At 44.3% G+C, this 12,276-nt stretch overlaps 1 protein-coding gene across 2 annotated transcripts in view; it reads left to right on the forward strand.

Annotated features, from left to right (window-relative positions):
- Positions 1-3,084: 3,084 nt before the first annotated feature.
- PEX7 (peroxisomal biogenesis factor 7) overlaps positions 3,085-12,276 on the forward strand; it is a 114,763-nt gene continuing 105,571 nt past the window's right edge. For both annotated transcript variants that reach the window (XR_011650158.1, XM_004468544.5), the window contains exons 1-3: positions 3,085-3,385; positions 5,634-5,691; positions 11,250-11,400. Coding sequence is in view for 1 of the 2 variants with exons in the window: in XM_004468544.5 (XP_004468601.2) it covers positions 3,100-3,385; positions 5,634-5,691; positions 11,250-11,400 (495 nt within the window). In the remaining variant the exon portion in view is untranslated. The remainder of the gene's footprint in view (positions 3,386-5,633; positions 5,692-11,249; positions 11,401-12,276) is intronic.

Below are 12,276 nucleotides of genomic sequence, written 5' to 3' on the forward strand. Positions count from 1 at the left end.
ATCAAAATTCATTTGAGATTTTGAAAACCACAAATTAAATGGTCAATTGGAACAGCTTCTTCAGGTTCATATTTTTCATTGTGCATGATCTTCTCAAGAATCAACTTATAAAAACCAGCAAAATATTTTGATAACATGTTTTAGTTGAAAACACCATATTTGCATTATAATGGATATGCTCCAAACACTCAAACATTTTTTTATTATTTTGCTGTCTCCACATAGTTTTTTTTTTAAGATTTATTTATTTATTTATTTTTTAAAAGATTTATTTTTATTTATTTAATTCCCCTCCCCTCCCCCGGTTGTCTGTTTTCTGTGTCTTTTTGCTGCGTCTTGTTTCTTGTTTCTTTGTCCGCTTCTGTTGTCGTCAGCGGCACGGGAAGTGTGGGCGGCGCCATTCCTGGGCAGGCTGCTCTTTCTTTTCACGCTGGGCGGCTTTCCTCACGGGCGCACTCCTTGCGCGTGGGGCTCCCCTACGCGGGGGACACCCTGCGTGGCGCGGCACTCCTTGCGCGCATCAGCACTGCGCATGGGCCAGCTCCACACGGGTCAAGGAGGCCCGGGGCTTGAACCGCTGACCTCCCATGTGGTAGACCGACGCCCTAACCACTGGGCCAAAGTCCGTTTCCCTTTAAGATTTATTTATTTATTTCTCTCCCCTCCCCCCCCCCCCACCCCGGTTGTCTGTTCTCTGTGTCTATTTGCTGCGTCTTTGTCCGCTTCTGTTGTTGTCAGCAGCACGGGAATTTGTGTTTCTTTTTGTTGCATCATCTTGTTGTGTCAGCTTTCCGTGTGTGCGGCACCATTCCTGGGCAGGCTGCACTTTCTTACATGCTGGGCGGCTCTCCTTATGGGGCGCACTCCTTGCGCGTGGGGCTCCCCTACGCGGGGGACACCCCTACGTGGCACGGCACTCCTTGCGTACATCAGCGCTGCGCATGGGCCAGCTGCACACGGGTCAAGGAGGCCCGGGGTTTGAACCGTGGACCCCCCATGTGGTAGACGGACGCCGTAACCACTGGGCCAAGTCTGCCGCCCTCCACATTGTTTTAATTAACCATAAAATGTACACATATAATGTACATGTTTTGTTGTCAGATAGTTTAGTGTAGAATATGCAAACTTTTGCCTGGAATAAAAGAGGTACCCCAAACTTTGTGTTCCTTGAGTAAACCCAGGAGGAAAACCAAATTCACTGCTTTTCAGCACGTTGGTGGTTAGAATCCATTGAGACCAAGCAGGAAGGCCAAATGGTTCAGGATGGATCTGGGAAGAGCCAGGGTCTGGAATTCATTCCTCCCTAGAGGAATTTGCATCAGGTGGTTCCTACCCAGGTGATTTCCAGGAACTTGATTGCTGCAAACTCAGGCTTCAGCAAGAAGAGGTGGTCGTGGGAGCTCACCTAGCAGATGCCCGCTCAGCAGCACCTGCACACGGGAAGGAGGAACACCCCCCTCTGCAGGGTCATGTTTCCCCACCTTGATCGGGTCCAGGCTGTGCCAGCAGGGTGCAGGGACATAGCAAGCTGTGCTGTGCTTGAGCTCCTAATATCATGCCAATTGATTTCAACCCTTGCACCTCGCCAATGCAGTAGTTTGACTCAACTTAGTGTCTACCTGCAACACCATCTGTCTCATATGCCATATGTTTACAATCTCATTTTTTCCTAAAGGAACTGGAAATGGGGGAGACTATCCATTTCCCTTTAGTTCACAGCCACAGAAGCTGTGGCCCAAAACTATGATCAATCCCTCAAATCTAAACAACATATATGTTTGATATTATTCCTGTCATGAGACCTAGTCATACCCTAGTCATGAGACCCTAGACCCGTTGCCAGCTTTTCTCTCTCAAACAGATCTCAGCCCCTAAACACCAAGTTCCACAAGATCAAATTATGCCTGAAAAGAGGCATCTATTTAGCATGTTGGTTTTCTTATCTTAACATCATTCCAATTAAGCATACCTAACTACAACGATCAGAATGGAAATGAGGAAGCTGTTCCTTTTTTTTCTGACCACATTCAAACATTTAATGCTATCTGGCCAAGTGTGTGCACATATTTAATTTTCAAAGAAATGTTTTAGAAGCTCCTCTATAATATTGGACCTTTCTATCATAATTGAGTACTTTTAAAAAAACTTTCAATTTTGGAATAATTTAAGATTTACAGAGAAGTTTCAAAGACAAGGTAGGCAGCGTTTCCATATCCACTCATCCCATGTTTCTGTTGCTGACATCAGTTATGAACACAGGATGTTTGTCCAAAGAGAAAACCCACTTGTGCTCTCACCTGAGAGATCACCTCCATTCTGAAGCTTTTCCTGCCACCCTCCACGGCCAGCACTGACAACCTCCTCTTTGATATGCCCCCTTATATATGTCACGGCAGTTACAGTATCTCGATTGCACTTAACTGCTGACCTATCATCTCACTACCAGACTCTAATCTCTGAGAATTTGAACCATATCTTACCACCTTTGACTCCCAAGTGCCTAGCACAGAGGTCCGTGTATAGTTAAAGTACCCGCAGGACTTGTTTTGTGCCTGTTAACCAGGCACATTAACAACATCCTCTTTCACTCTCAAAAGCATCTTACTTTGGCAGATTAATTCTATAAATTATATACTCCACATAGGCCTTGTAAGTGTTTAAATAAATGTACTAATAAGACTTGGGTTTCTCTAATTAGCCCCAGCACCTAAGCACTTATTATTATACAATATATGCAGTGATAAAAACAAAAAGGTTAGTTGTTTATGAGGAAGTCTTTTTTTTTAGCTTCAGTCCCCCCTGACTTAAGTTAACATTGCTTTAAGCTACCTTGGGTAACACAGCATTCAATATCCTGGCTGACTCACTGCAGAGTTTCAGAATTTGCTGTCGCTTGTCGCGTTTTGTAATCATCAAGAAAATTCCCTGCTGTTGGTCTTCAAATGCTAGTGAGCTGATAAAAACCAGATACTTCCGCAGTGGAGGCTGAGAGTGAAACCCAAACCAGCGAGAATCCCCGTCCAGCCGTAGCATCACTCTCCAGGCAGCTCAGGCCACCCAGCAAGCACCCACCAGGGGATTGTTTTGCCCAAAGCCAAAATGGTGTCCACCGGAGTCAGTGCCCTTCCTCTGCGGACCAATCGGAGGCCAGCATTTAGATCACGGGCCTCCCCACTTCCGCCCGCCCTTGCTGGGGCTCCAACTTCTCCAGACCACGGGGCGGGCCGCCCTGACTCCGAACTGTCGGCGCGGCCGGGAGGCGGCGGCATGAGCGCGGCGGGGCGGACGCTGCGGGTGCCGGGCCGCCACGGCTACGCCGCCGAGTTCTCGCCTTACCTGCCGGGCCGCCTGGCCTGCGCCGCCGCGCAGCACTACGGCATCGCAGGTGAGCGGGACCGGGGGAAGTCGCGGCCCGGGTGAGATGGGGGTGGGGCCCGGGGGAAGGGCGGGGACAGAGCGGGGTCGCGCCGGGGCCGCGGGTGTCGGGGTTGTAGGAGAGCCGGGCGTGAGCCTGGGGAGGGTGGGGACTCGGAGGAGGGGCGCGGTGGGGATGGGCCGGGGGTCCCGGGGGCCGGGAACAGGCCTGGGCAGGGGCTCAGCGCAGCCGGGTGTGAGTCGGAGTCGGGGACCCGGGGGAGGGGCGGAGACCCGTCGGGATCTGGCGCGGGCGGGGTCCTGGCGGGCCGCGCCGGTCCCGGGGAGCCGCGGGGGTCCGGGGTCCGGCTCTCAGGGCCTGGGAAACCCTCGGCTCGAGAGGTCCACTGTGAAAGCAAGGGGAGTCAGGGCCTGTCCGCTCCCGCTCGCTCGCTGGGGTCCTGGGGCGCGTTGGCCCGCTGGCGATGCCCACCGTCTCCTGCAGGTGCGGTAGCTTAGCAGCCCGTACCCCCGTTTCTTAAGCCAGAAGTGGCCCAGGCACTCCCTGCCCTGCAGATGGCTGGGCAGCCAGGGCGGCTTTCCGACTGGCCCATAGATCCACGCGTCCCACGGTCCACCCGCCACTGCGCCGGGACGCACGTGTCCTCCCCAGGAAGGGCGCTCCTGAGCAGGCCACTGGAGCTCTCCCGGCGAGTGCCAGGAGGACTTGTATGAAGCTCCAGCCCGAGCTTTTGTTGTCTCGGCAGGCTTGTGCATGTTTGCAGAGCCCTTTGTAGCGGTTCAATTGAATGGTCTCTGCGTGGACTAGATTTATATCCTGACTCAGTTACACACTGAAGCTATATGAAACAAGGCTTGCATGATGTCAGCTCTCAGAAGTATTTTTTGTTTGGTCCTACAGCAGAAAAACATGATGATTTCTAAAACTCAGACGGAGAGAATTACTTGTTTTCTAAACTTTTACCATTAACTCTTAGTGTTTGCATATGCAGATATACAATACCTATCCACAGATTAGGTTGAAGTCAGTATTAACGATTCATGAGTTTGTAAAGATACTTTAAACAAAATTCTTTTAAAAAACTCCTTAAAAAGGAAGTCATGTTTAAATACAAAAGTTTTCTCTTTCAGCCTTTATAAAAAGAAATATAACTTCTTTTAAACTGTATTGGTCTGCAGTGGACTTGGCCCAGTGGTTAGGGCGTCCGCCTACCACATGGGAGGTCCGCAGTTCAAACCCCGGGCCTCCTTGACCCGTGTGGAGCTGGCCCACGCACAGTGCTGATGCACGCAAGGAGTGCCCTGCCATGCAGGGGTGTCCCCGAGTAGGGGAGCCCCATGTGCAAGGAGTGTGCCCAGTAAGGAGAGCCGCCCAGCGTGAAAGAAAGTGCAGCTGCCCAGGAATGGCGCCTCCCACACGAAGAGCTGACACAAGATGATGCAACAAAAAGAAACACAGATTCCTGTGCCACTGACAACAACAGAAGTGGACAAAGAAGACGCAGCAAATAGACACAGAGAAGAGACAACTGGGGTGACACAAGATGATGCAACAAAAAGAAACACAGATTCCTGTGCCACTGACAACAACAGAAGTGGACAAAGAAGACGCAGCAAATAGACACAGAGAAGAGACAACTGGGGTGGGAGGGAAGGGGAGAGAAATAAATAAATAAATCTTTAAGAATACATATATATATATTTGTTCTTTTGGTAAAATGATTCATCTTTGGTGGATAACTGATATTATCATTTTTTTCAGCACTTTATCTCCAAGGATGTAGTAAATTCCACTAGGTCTTTGCATAGTCATAAATATTTTAAAGTCCCTGTTTGAATGTATTTTAGGTTTATGGTGGCGGCAGGGTGATGTCCTTGAAGGAGGACAGAGTCTGTAAGGCTCAGGTTTCTCATCTGTAAATGGGGGTGGTAACACATACAGGGCAGGTTTGTGTGCCTGGCACCCTGCCTGGTCACAGGGCAGGCTCTCAGCTCCCTCCCCTTCTCCCTGGGTCTGTGCCTGGATTCTAGTGACAGATGAGATGGCAAGTTGACTGTTTAGTGATGGAAGCACAAGGTTAAAAGAAATGGAGAGTACCACCCTTCCTGCTTCTTCTGTGCACATGTTCCCAGTAACTTTAGGGAGACCCTTGTGGTAGTAAGATTAGGTACTCGGTGGTCCATACCTCCTTGAACTTAGATGGTTGCTTGGCAGGTTAGTGTGCAGTGGCATGACCTTGATGATTTTTTCTCTTTAGGCTGTGGAACCCTAGTAGTATTGGATCAAAGTGAATCTGGGCTACAGCTTTCCAGAAGGTAAGGTGGTTCTATTTGATCAATAAAATATTTTAATTGTCAGCATAGAAGAAACTTGGGCATTTGCATAGTTTAGAACTTATTTTTGCAACTAAGTTGTATTATGTTACATTTTATAAAGCAAACATAAAAAATAAGTGGATTAGTTTACTGTGTGATGTTGACTATCCTTGATATCTTCTTAATCTAGTTTAGCTTTACTCATTCAGGAATGAATTATCCATTTTGTGTATTACCGAACCCCTCTTTTACTTTCTTCTTTTCCTGCCTGTCTTGTCTGTGTGACTGCTGGACTCAGTAAGACCTCCAACTGGGTTAGTCACAGGTAGAGAAAGGAAAGGAAATTCCATCAGAAAGTAACTACTGACTTCTGGGAAGATGGAGGATTAGAGAGGCAGAGGGATCATTCCTCTCGCAGAAAAAATTAGCTAGAGGACAGGCAGAGACTGTCTGGAGGGCTACTCTGGGGCTCAGGGAATCAGGGGAAGGTGAGACACTACCCAGAGGAGAGAGGGCAAAGGAAAGAAGTCTCAGCTGACTGGAAAAATCCTATGAGTAAAGCTGTAGCAGCAGCAGTAGCTGGCGCCCATCCCTACATCCTTGGAGCAAACAGTGGTCTGCAGACTTGTGGACTGAGAGGGTTGCAAGGGTCCTCTTCCCCAAAAGAGGGGAGAGAGTGGGACACAGCCTACAGTAAATTTGGATTTTCACTGGCGAACTTGGTCTGCTGCATTGGAGGGGACTCAGACTTCCACGATTCTGGTGCACTGGTGGGGCCATAGCATTGTTAGCACTGAGAGCCAGCAGGGAGCTAAAGATAATTTGCCTCCTCAAACATCCTCCCTACTACCCTGGGCTGGTTGCCCAAGAGGCAGAGAGAGGGAGGGTGTGGCTGGCCAAGAGAGGAGAACACCTTCTGAGAAAGTTTGTTTGTGAGGCTTGGCCAGCCTCAAGGACATTGCTTCTGCACTGCCTGTGGGCGGAGTCATCTGGGGTCTGAACTGAGAGGTCTGCCAAAGCACACTGTCTGTTGGCAGCCCAGAAATGTGCCCGAAAAGGAAAAATAATAAGTAAATAAAAGTGGCAATCAGGTGACTTTACTGACCCTGTCTCCAAGCCCTTGGAAACTGGCCTGTACCACATTACTGGGTCCTTAGCCCTGGTTTGAGCAGTTAAACTGAGGCAGTCCTAAATATCTAGAAGAAGTTGAACTAAGAGTCAAAGAACATTGGTAGCACACAAATGCTTAACAGTATATCCCTAGGCAAGAGAGAGAAACAACATTAGAGTAAACTTAGCATCAGAATCAGATGCTGTATTAGTCAGGAAAAAGGGGTGCTGATGCAAAGTACCAGAAATCTGTTGGCATTTATAAAGGCTTTTTATTTGGGGTAGGAGCTTACAGTCACAAGGCTATAAAGTTTAAGTTACTTCCCTCACGAAAGTCTGTTGCCACATGTTGGAGCAAGATGTCTGTCAGTCTCTGTGACGGTTCAGCCTTCCTCTTCTTCCTAAATGTCTCTTTCCCCGGGGCTCATTTCTTTCTGGACTCAGCTGCTCTGTTCTCTCCACAAGGTCAACTGTAGACTGTCAGGCTCTCTCCCTTCTCAGGGCCTCTGCTATGTCTATGGAGGCATCTCTACTTGTGTTCTTCTCCTGTGTGTTTAATTCCTAGGGTTCCAGCATCAAAACTCCAACTCTCCTCTGCGCTGTTGTTTTTTTTAGTATTTGGGGAACTAATGGCTGAAAATTTCCTAACTATCATAAAAGACATGAATATACGTGTACAGGAACCACAGCGTACTCCAGTTAGAATAAGTCGAAGTAGACCTATCCTCAAACACAATATTCAGAATGCCAAATGTCAAAGTTGAGAAAATTCTGAAAGCAGTGAAGGAGAAGCAAAACATCATATACAAGGGGCGTCCAATAAAATTTAATGCAGATTTCTTTTCAGAAACCATGGAGGCAAGAAGGCATTGATATGATGCATTTACAGTACTGAAAGAGAAAAACTACTAGCCAAGATTCTTTATTGGGCAAAACTGTCCTTGAAATGTGATGGTGAGTTTAAAATATTTACAGATAAACAGAAGCTAAGATAGTTCATAAATAAGAATCCAGCTCTGCAGGAAACAATAAAGGGAGTTCTGCAGCCAGAGAAGAGAAGAGAGAGAGTGACTTGGAGGAGCTTGTAGAAGTGAAGACTATCAGAAAGGATAACCAAAAAGGTAAAAAGATGGACAAAAATAAAATATGACATGGAAACTAAAGGATAAAATGGCTGAAGTAAGTAATGCCTTTACATTGAATTTTAATGGGTTAAATTTTCCAATCAAAGACATAGGTGACAGAAGGGATAAGAGAAAATGAGCCATCCACATACTGTCTGCAGGAGACTCACCTTAGACCCAAGGATACAAATAGACTTAAAATGAAAGGCTGGAAAATATATGTCATGCATATAGTCACCAAAATAGAGCAGGAGTAGCTATGCTGGTATCAGACAAAACAGACTTTAAAAGCAAAAAAAAAAAGTGATAAGAGATGCAGAAGACCGTTATATATTAATAAAAGGGAAAACCCACCAGGAAGGAGTAACAGCCTTAAATATCTATGCACCTAACCAGGGTGCCCCAAAATACATGATGCAAACTCTGGCAAAACTGAAAGGAGAAATAGGTGTCTCTACAATAACAGTTGGAAACCTCAACATGCCAGTCACATCAATAGATAGAACAAATAGACAGAAGATCAACAAGGAAACAGGGAACTTGAACAGTTTGATAAACGAACTGGACCTGACATATACAGAACATTGCAGCTCAGATCGGCAGGTTATATATTCTTTTCAATTACTCATGGATCTTTCTCCAGGACAGACCACATGTTGGGCCATACCTCAGGTCTCAATAAATTTAAAAAGATTGAAATTATACAAAAAACACCTTCTTTGGTCATAATGGAATGAAGCTTGAAATGAATATTAGGGAGGAAAGGGGAAATTTTGTGAATATATGGAGGCTAAACAACTCAATCCTAAACCAATTAGTGGGTCAAAGAAGAAATTGCAAAAGAAATTAGTAAATATCTCAAGGTAAATAAAAATGAGAACAGAACTTTCAAAATTAATGGGATACAGCAAGGCAGTGCTGAGAGGGAAGTTTATAACTCTAAAGGCCTATATTAAAAAAAGAAGGAAGAGCTAAAATCAAAGACCTAACTGAACAATAGGAGAAACTTAAAAAAAAAAGAACTGGTTTGGAAACCAGTTCCAAAATAAGCAGAAATAAATAACAAACATTAGAGAAGAAATAAATGAAATCGAGAAAAAACAATAGAAAAAATCAATAAATCAAAACTTGTTTTTTGAGAAGATCAATGAAATTGACAAACCCTTAACAAGACTAAGAAAGAAAAAAGGAGCGAAGATGCAAACAACTAAAATCAAGAATGAAAGCGTGAATATTATGACTGGCTCCACAGAAATAAAAAGGATCATAAGAGCATATTATGCTGGCCACTACTAACAAAACAGAAAACTACAAGTGTTGGAGAGGATGTGGAGAGATAGGTATGCTTATTCACTGTTGGTGGGAATGTAGAATGTTATAGCCTCTGTGAAAGTCTGGCAATTCCTAAGGAGGTTAGATACAGATCTACCATGTGATCTGGTAATACCCCTACTAGGTATACACCCAGAAGTACTGAAAGCCATGACACAGACTGATGTTCATAGTGACATTATTCACAATTGCCAAAAGATGGAAACAACCTAGCTGTCCTTCAACTGAGGAATGGATAAACAAACTGGTATATATGCAGGGTGGAATATTATTCAGCTGTAAGAAGAAATGAAGTTGTGAAGCATATGACAACATGGATGAACCTAGAGGCCATTATGTTGAGTGAAGCAAGCCAAGAACAAAAGGACAAATATTGTATTACTTAGCTATTATGAAGTAAATATAATGAGCACACTCATGGAGTTAATAGAATATAAGTCACCAGAGAGTAGACTGTGGTTAGAGAATGGAAAGCTGAGGTTTAATCTGTGCAGAATTGTTAAAAAGTTGTGTGAAGATGTTTGGAAATGAATAAAAATGTTGCAAGCACATCACAGGATTTTTAATTAGCGCCAACTTATGGGTATGAAAATGGTTTGTTTTTTGTTTGTTTTTGAGTAATGAAAATGCTCTAATATTGAATGTGATGAATACACTACACTGATTGTACCAAATGCTGTGGATTGTACACTTTAGATAAATTCATGGTTTATGAATAAATAAATAATTGGGTGGCTTGTGGGGAAATACACTAAATGTAAGATATGGACTATAGTTAGTGGTAATACTTTGATAATACTCTTTTATAATTTGGTACAAATGTTTCACAACAGTGCAAGATATTGGTGGTGGGGTGATATGTGGGATCCCTGTATGACGTTATGCATGTTTGTTTTCTAAGTTTACAATTTCATTATACACTTATTGCTTATGTATATTCATGTATGACGGATATACTTCAATAATTGTTTTTATTTTATTTTTTAATTTTTATTATTTTTTTTAGATACCAAGCTACCCTCATTTCTACTCCTTCCTGAAGTAGTCTTCTTTCCACTCTTGCTGGCTTTTTCACACTTATTCTTTTTTTTTTTTTTTAAGATTTATTTTTTGTTTATTTCTTTCCCCTTCTCCCCCCTCGCTCCCCCGTTAGTCTGCTCTTTGTGTCCATTTGCTGTGTGTTCTTCTGTGTCCACTTGCATTCTTGTCAGCAGCACTGGGGATCTGTGTCTCTCTTTTTTGTTGTTGTTGTTGTGTCATCTTGCTGTGTCAGCTTTCTGTGTGGTGCCACTCCTGGGCAGGCTGTGCTTTTTTTGCGCCGGCTGGCTCTCCTTACAGGGCATGCTCCTTGCGCGTGGGGCTCCCTATGCAGGGTTGCCGCAGTGTGGCACAGCATTCCTTGCGTGCATCAGCGCTGCACGTGGGCCAGCTCACCACACAGGGTTAGGAGTCCCTGGGTTTGAACATTGGACCTCCCATATGGTAGGCGGACGCTCCCAATAAATTCACTTCCCAGTAAATTGTTTTTAAAGTGAAAAAGAAAAGAACTACTTGCTCATGGGTCAGGTGAAGGATTTATGGGAAAAGTTGACATTATTGGTTTAGATTAGTATTTTGAAGTTTCATTGGCTCATCCTATAAACAACAAAATGCAGTGAACCCCTGGTGACAGCATGCCTGGGTATAAATAGTGCCAGGCTAGCTCTTGCTCTCATCTGGCTCTCTAGCTTTCCTGCTGTGTCACTGGGGACTGTTTTCTACCCTCCCTCACCTTGTTTGTAGTCGGTCCGGTGGCTGCTCTACTTACTTGCTGTGGTTGTGACGACCACATGAGATAGCGTGTGTTAAAATAGTGTTTGATAAACTGTAAAAAACACTTGATAAACTGTAAAATGATGATTGTTTTCCTCTTGTTCAACTGCCTATGTAAGTGTGTATGTTTCTATATCTCTTTCTAACCACTGTTATTTTTGTTGAATTTCCCTGGTGCAGCTTTGACTGGAATGATGGTTTGTTTGATGTGACGTGGAGTGAGAACAATGAACACGTCCTCATCACCTGTAGTGGCGACGGCTCGCTGCAGCTCTGGGACACCGCCAAAGCCACCGGGCCGCTGCAGGTCTACAAAGAACACACGCAGGAGGTAGGGGGAATACTTCGGGCTGCTTGCCTTTTTCCCTTAGACCTTGAAAGGAATCCCTTTACAGATGGACTTGTGGGAAAATGTCTACAGGGGATAAGGGCTTAAGCTTTCTTAAAGGGTTTCTTTAGGATATTGTACATCTTAGATGTCACTTATTTTTTGATTATTCAAATGTAAAGTACTTTTTGGCCTCAGGAGCTGGTAAAGGCAAGAAAAGGTCAGGCTTCTCGTTAGTTGGTCAGAATGCCTCCAGTTGTGTACTGTGACATCATTTCCTTCAGAGCCCATCGCTTTCTTGGTTCTGTAAGATTATACCTGCCACACGGTGCCTGAAGGCAGAGGTGGGTGGACTTTCCACAAAGACATCACAAGGTTTCTTTGGGGCTTCAGGAAGGTTCATAATATATTAGAGCAGGGGCACCAGGTGTGGAGTGGGAGACATTGCTTACTGGAAAATTTTTAAGTATAAAACTGGTTCATGTGCATAGAATTTTTTGTGTATGGAGCTCAGAGAATAGTTTGAGCTTCAGTTATATTAAAAATTTATATAATAAATATGTATGATATATATATATTTTTTAAATGAACCTTGCAGTGAAGACATTCTTTTTTTTAGTAATTTGCCTTAAATATTTAATTTTTTTTTTTTTTTTTACTGCAGTTATCAGTTGGTGTTTGAAACAAAAACTTAGGACATTTACGTTCAGATTTGTGTCTACCACAGTGTCTGACTCATAGGAGGCACTCATAAATGCTTATTAGATGCAAGAATATGAGTCTTTTGTGATTAATGATTAGGTACGTGAGAGTTCCAGATATCATTTTATGGTGATAGCTATTAAAAATCAGTATTACTAAGATTGTTACTAAAAATGA

This window comes from Dasypus novemcinctus, chromosome 11, assembly GCF_030445035.2.
Source record: "Dasypus novemcinctus isolate mDasNov1 chromosome 11, mDasNov1.1.hap2, whole genome shotgun sequence".
Taxonomy (NCBI): domain Eukaryota; kingdom Metazoa; phylum Chordata; class Mammalia; order Cingulata; family Dasypodidae; genus Dasypus; species Dasypus novemcinctus.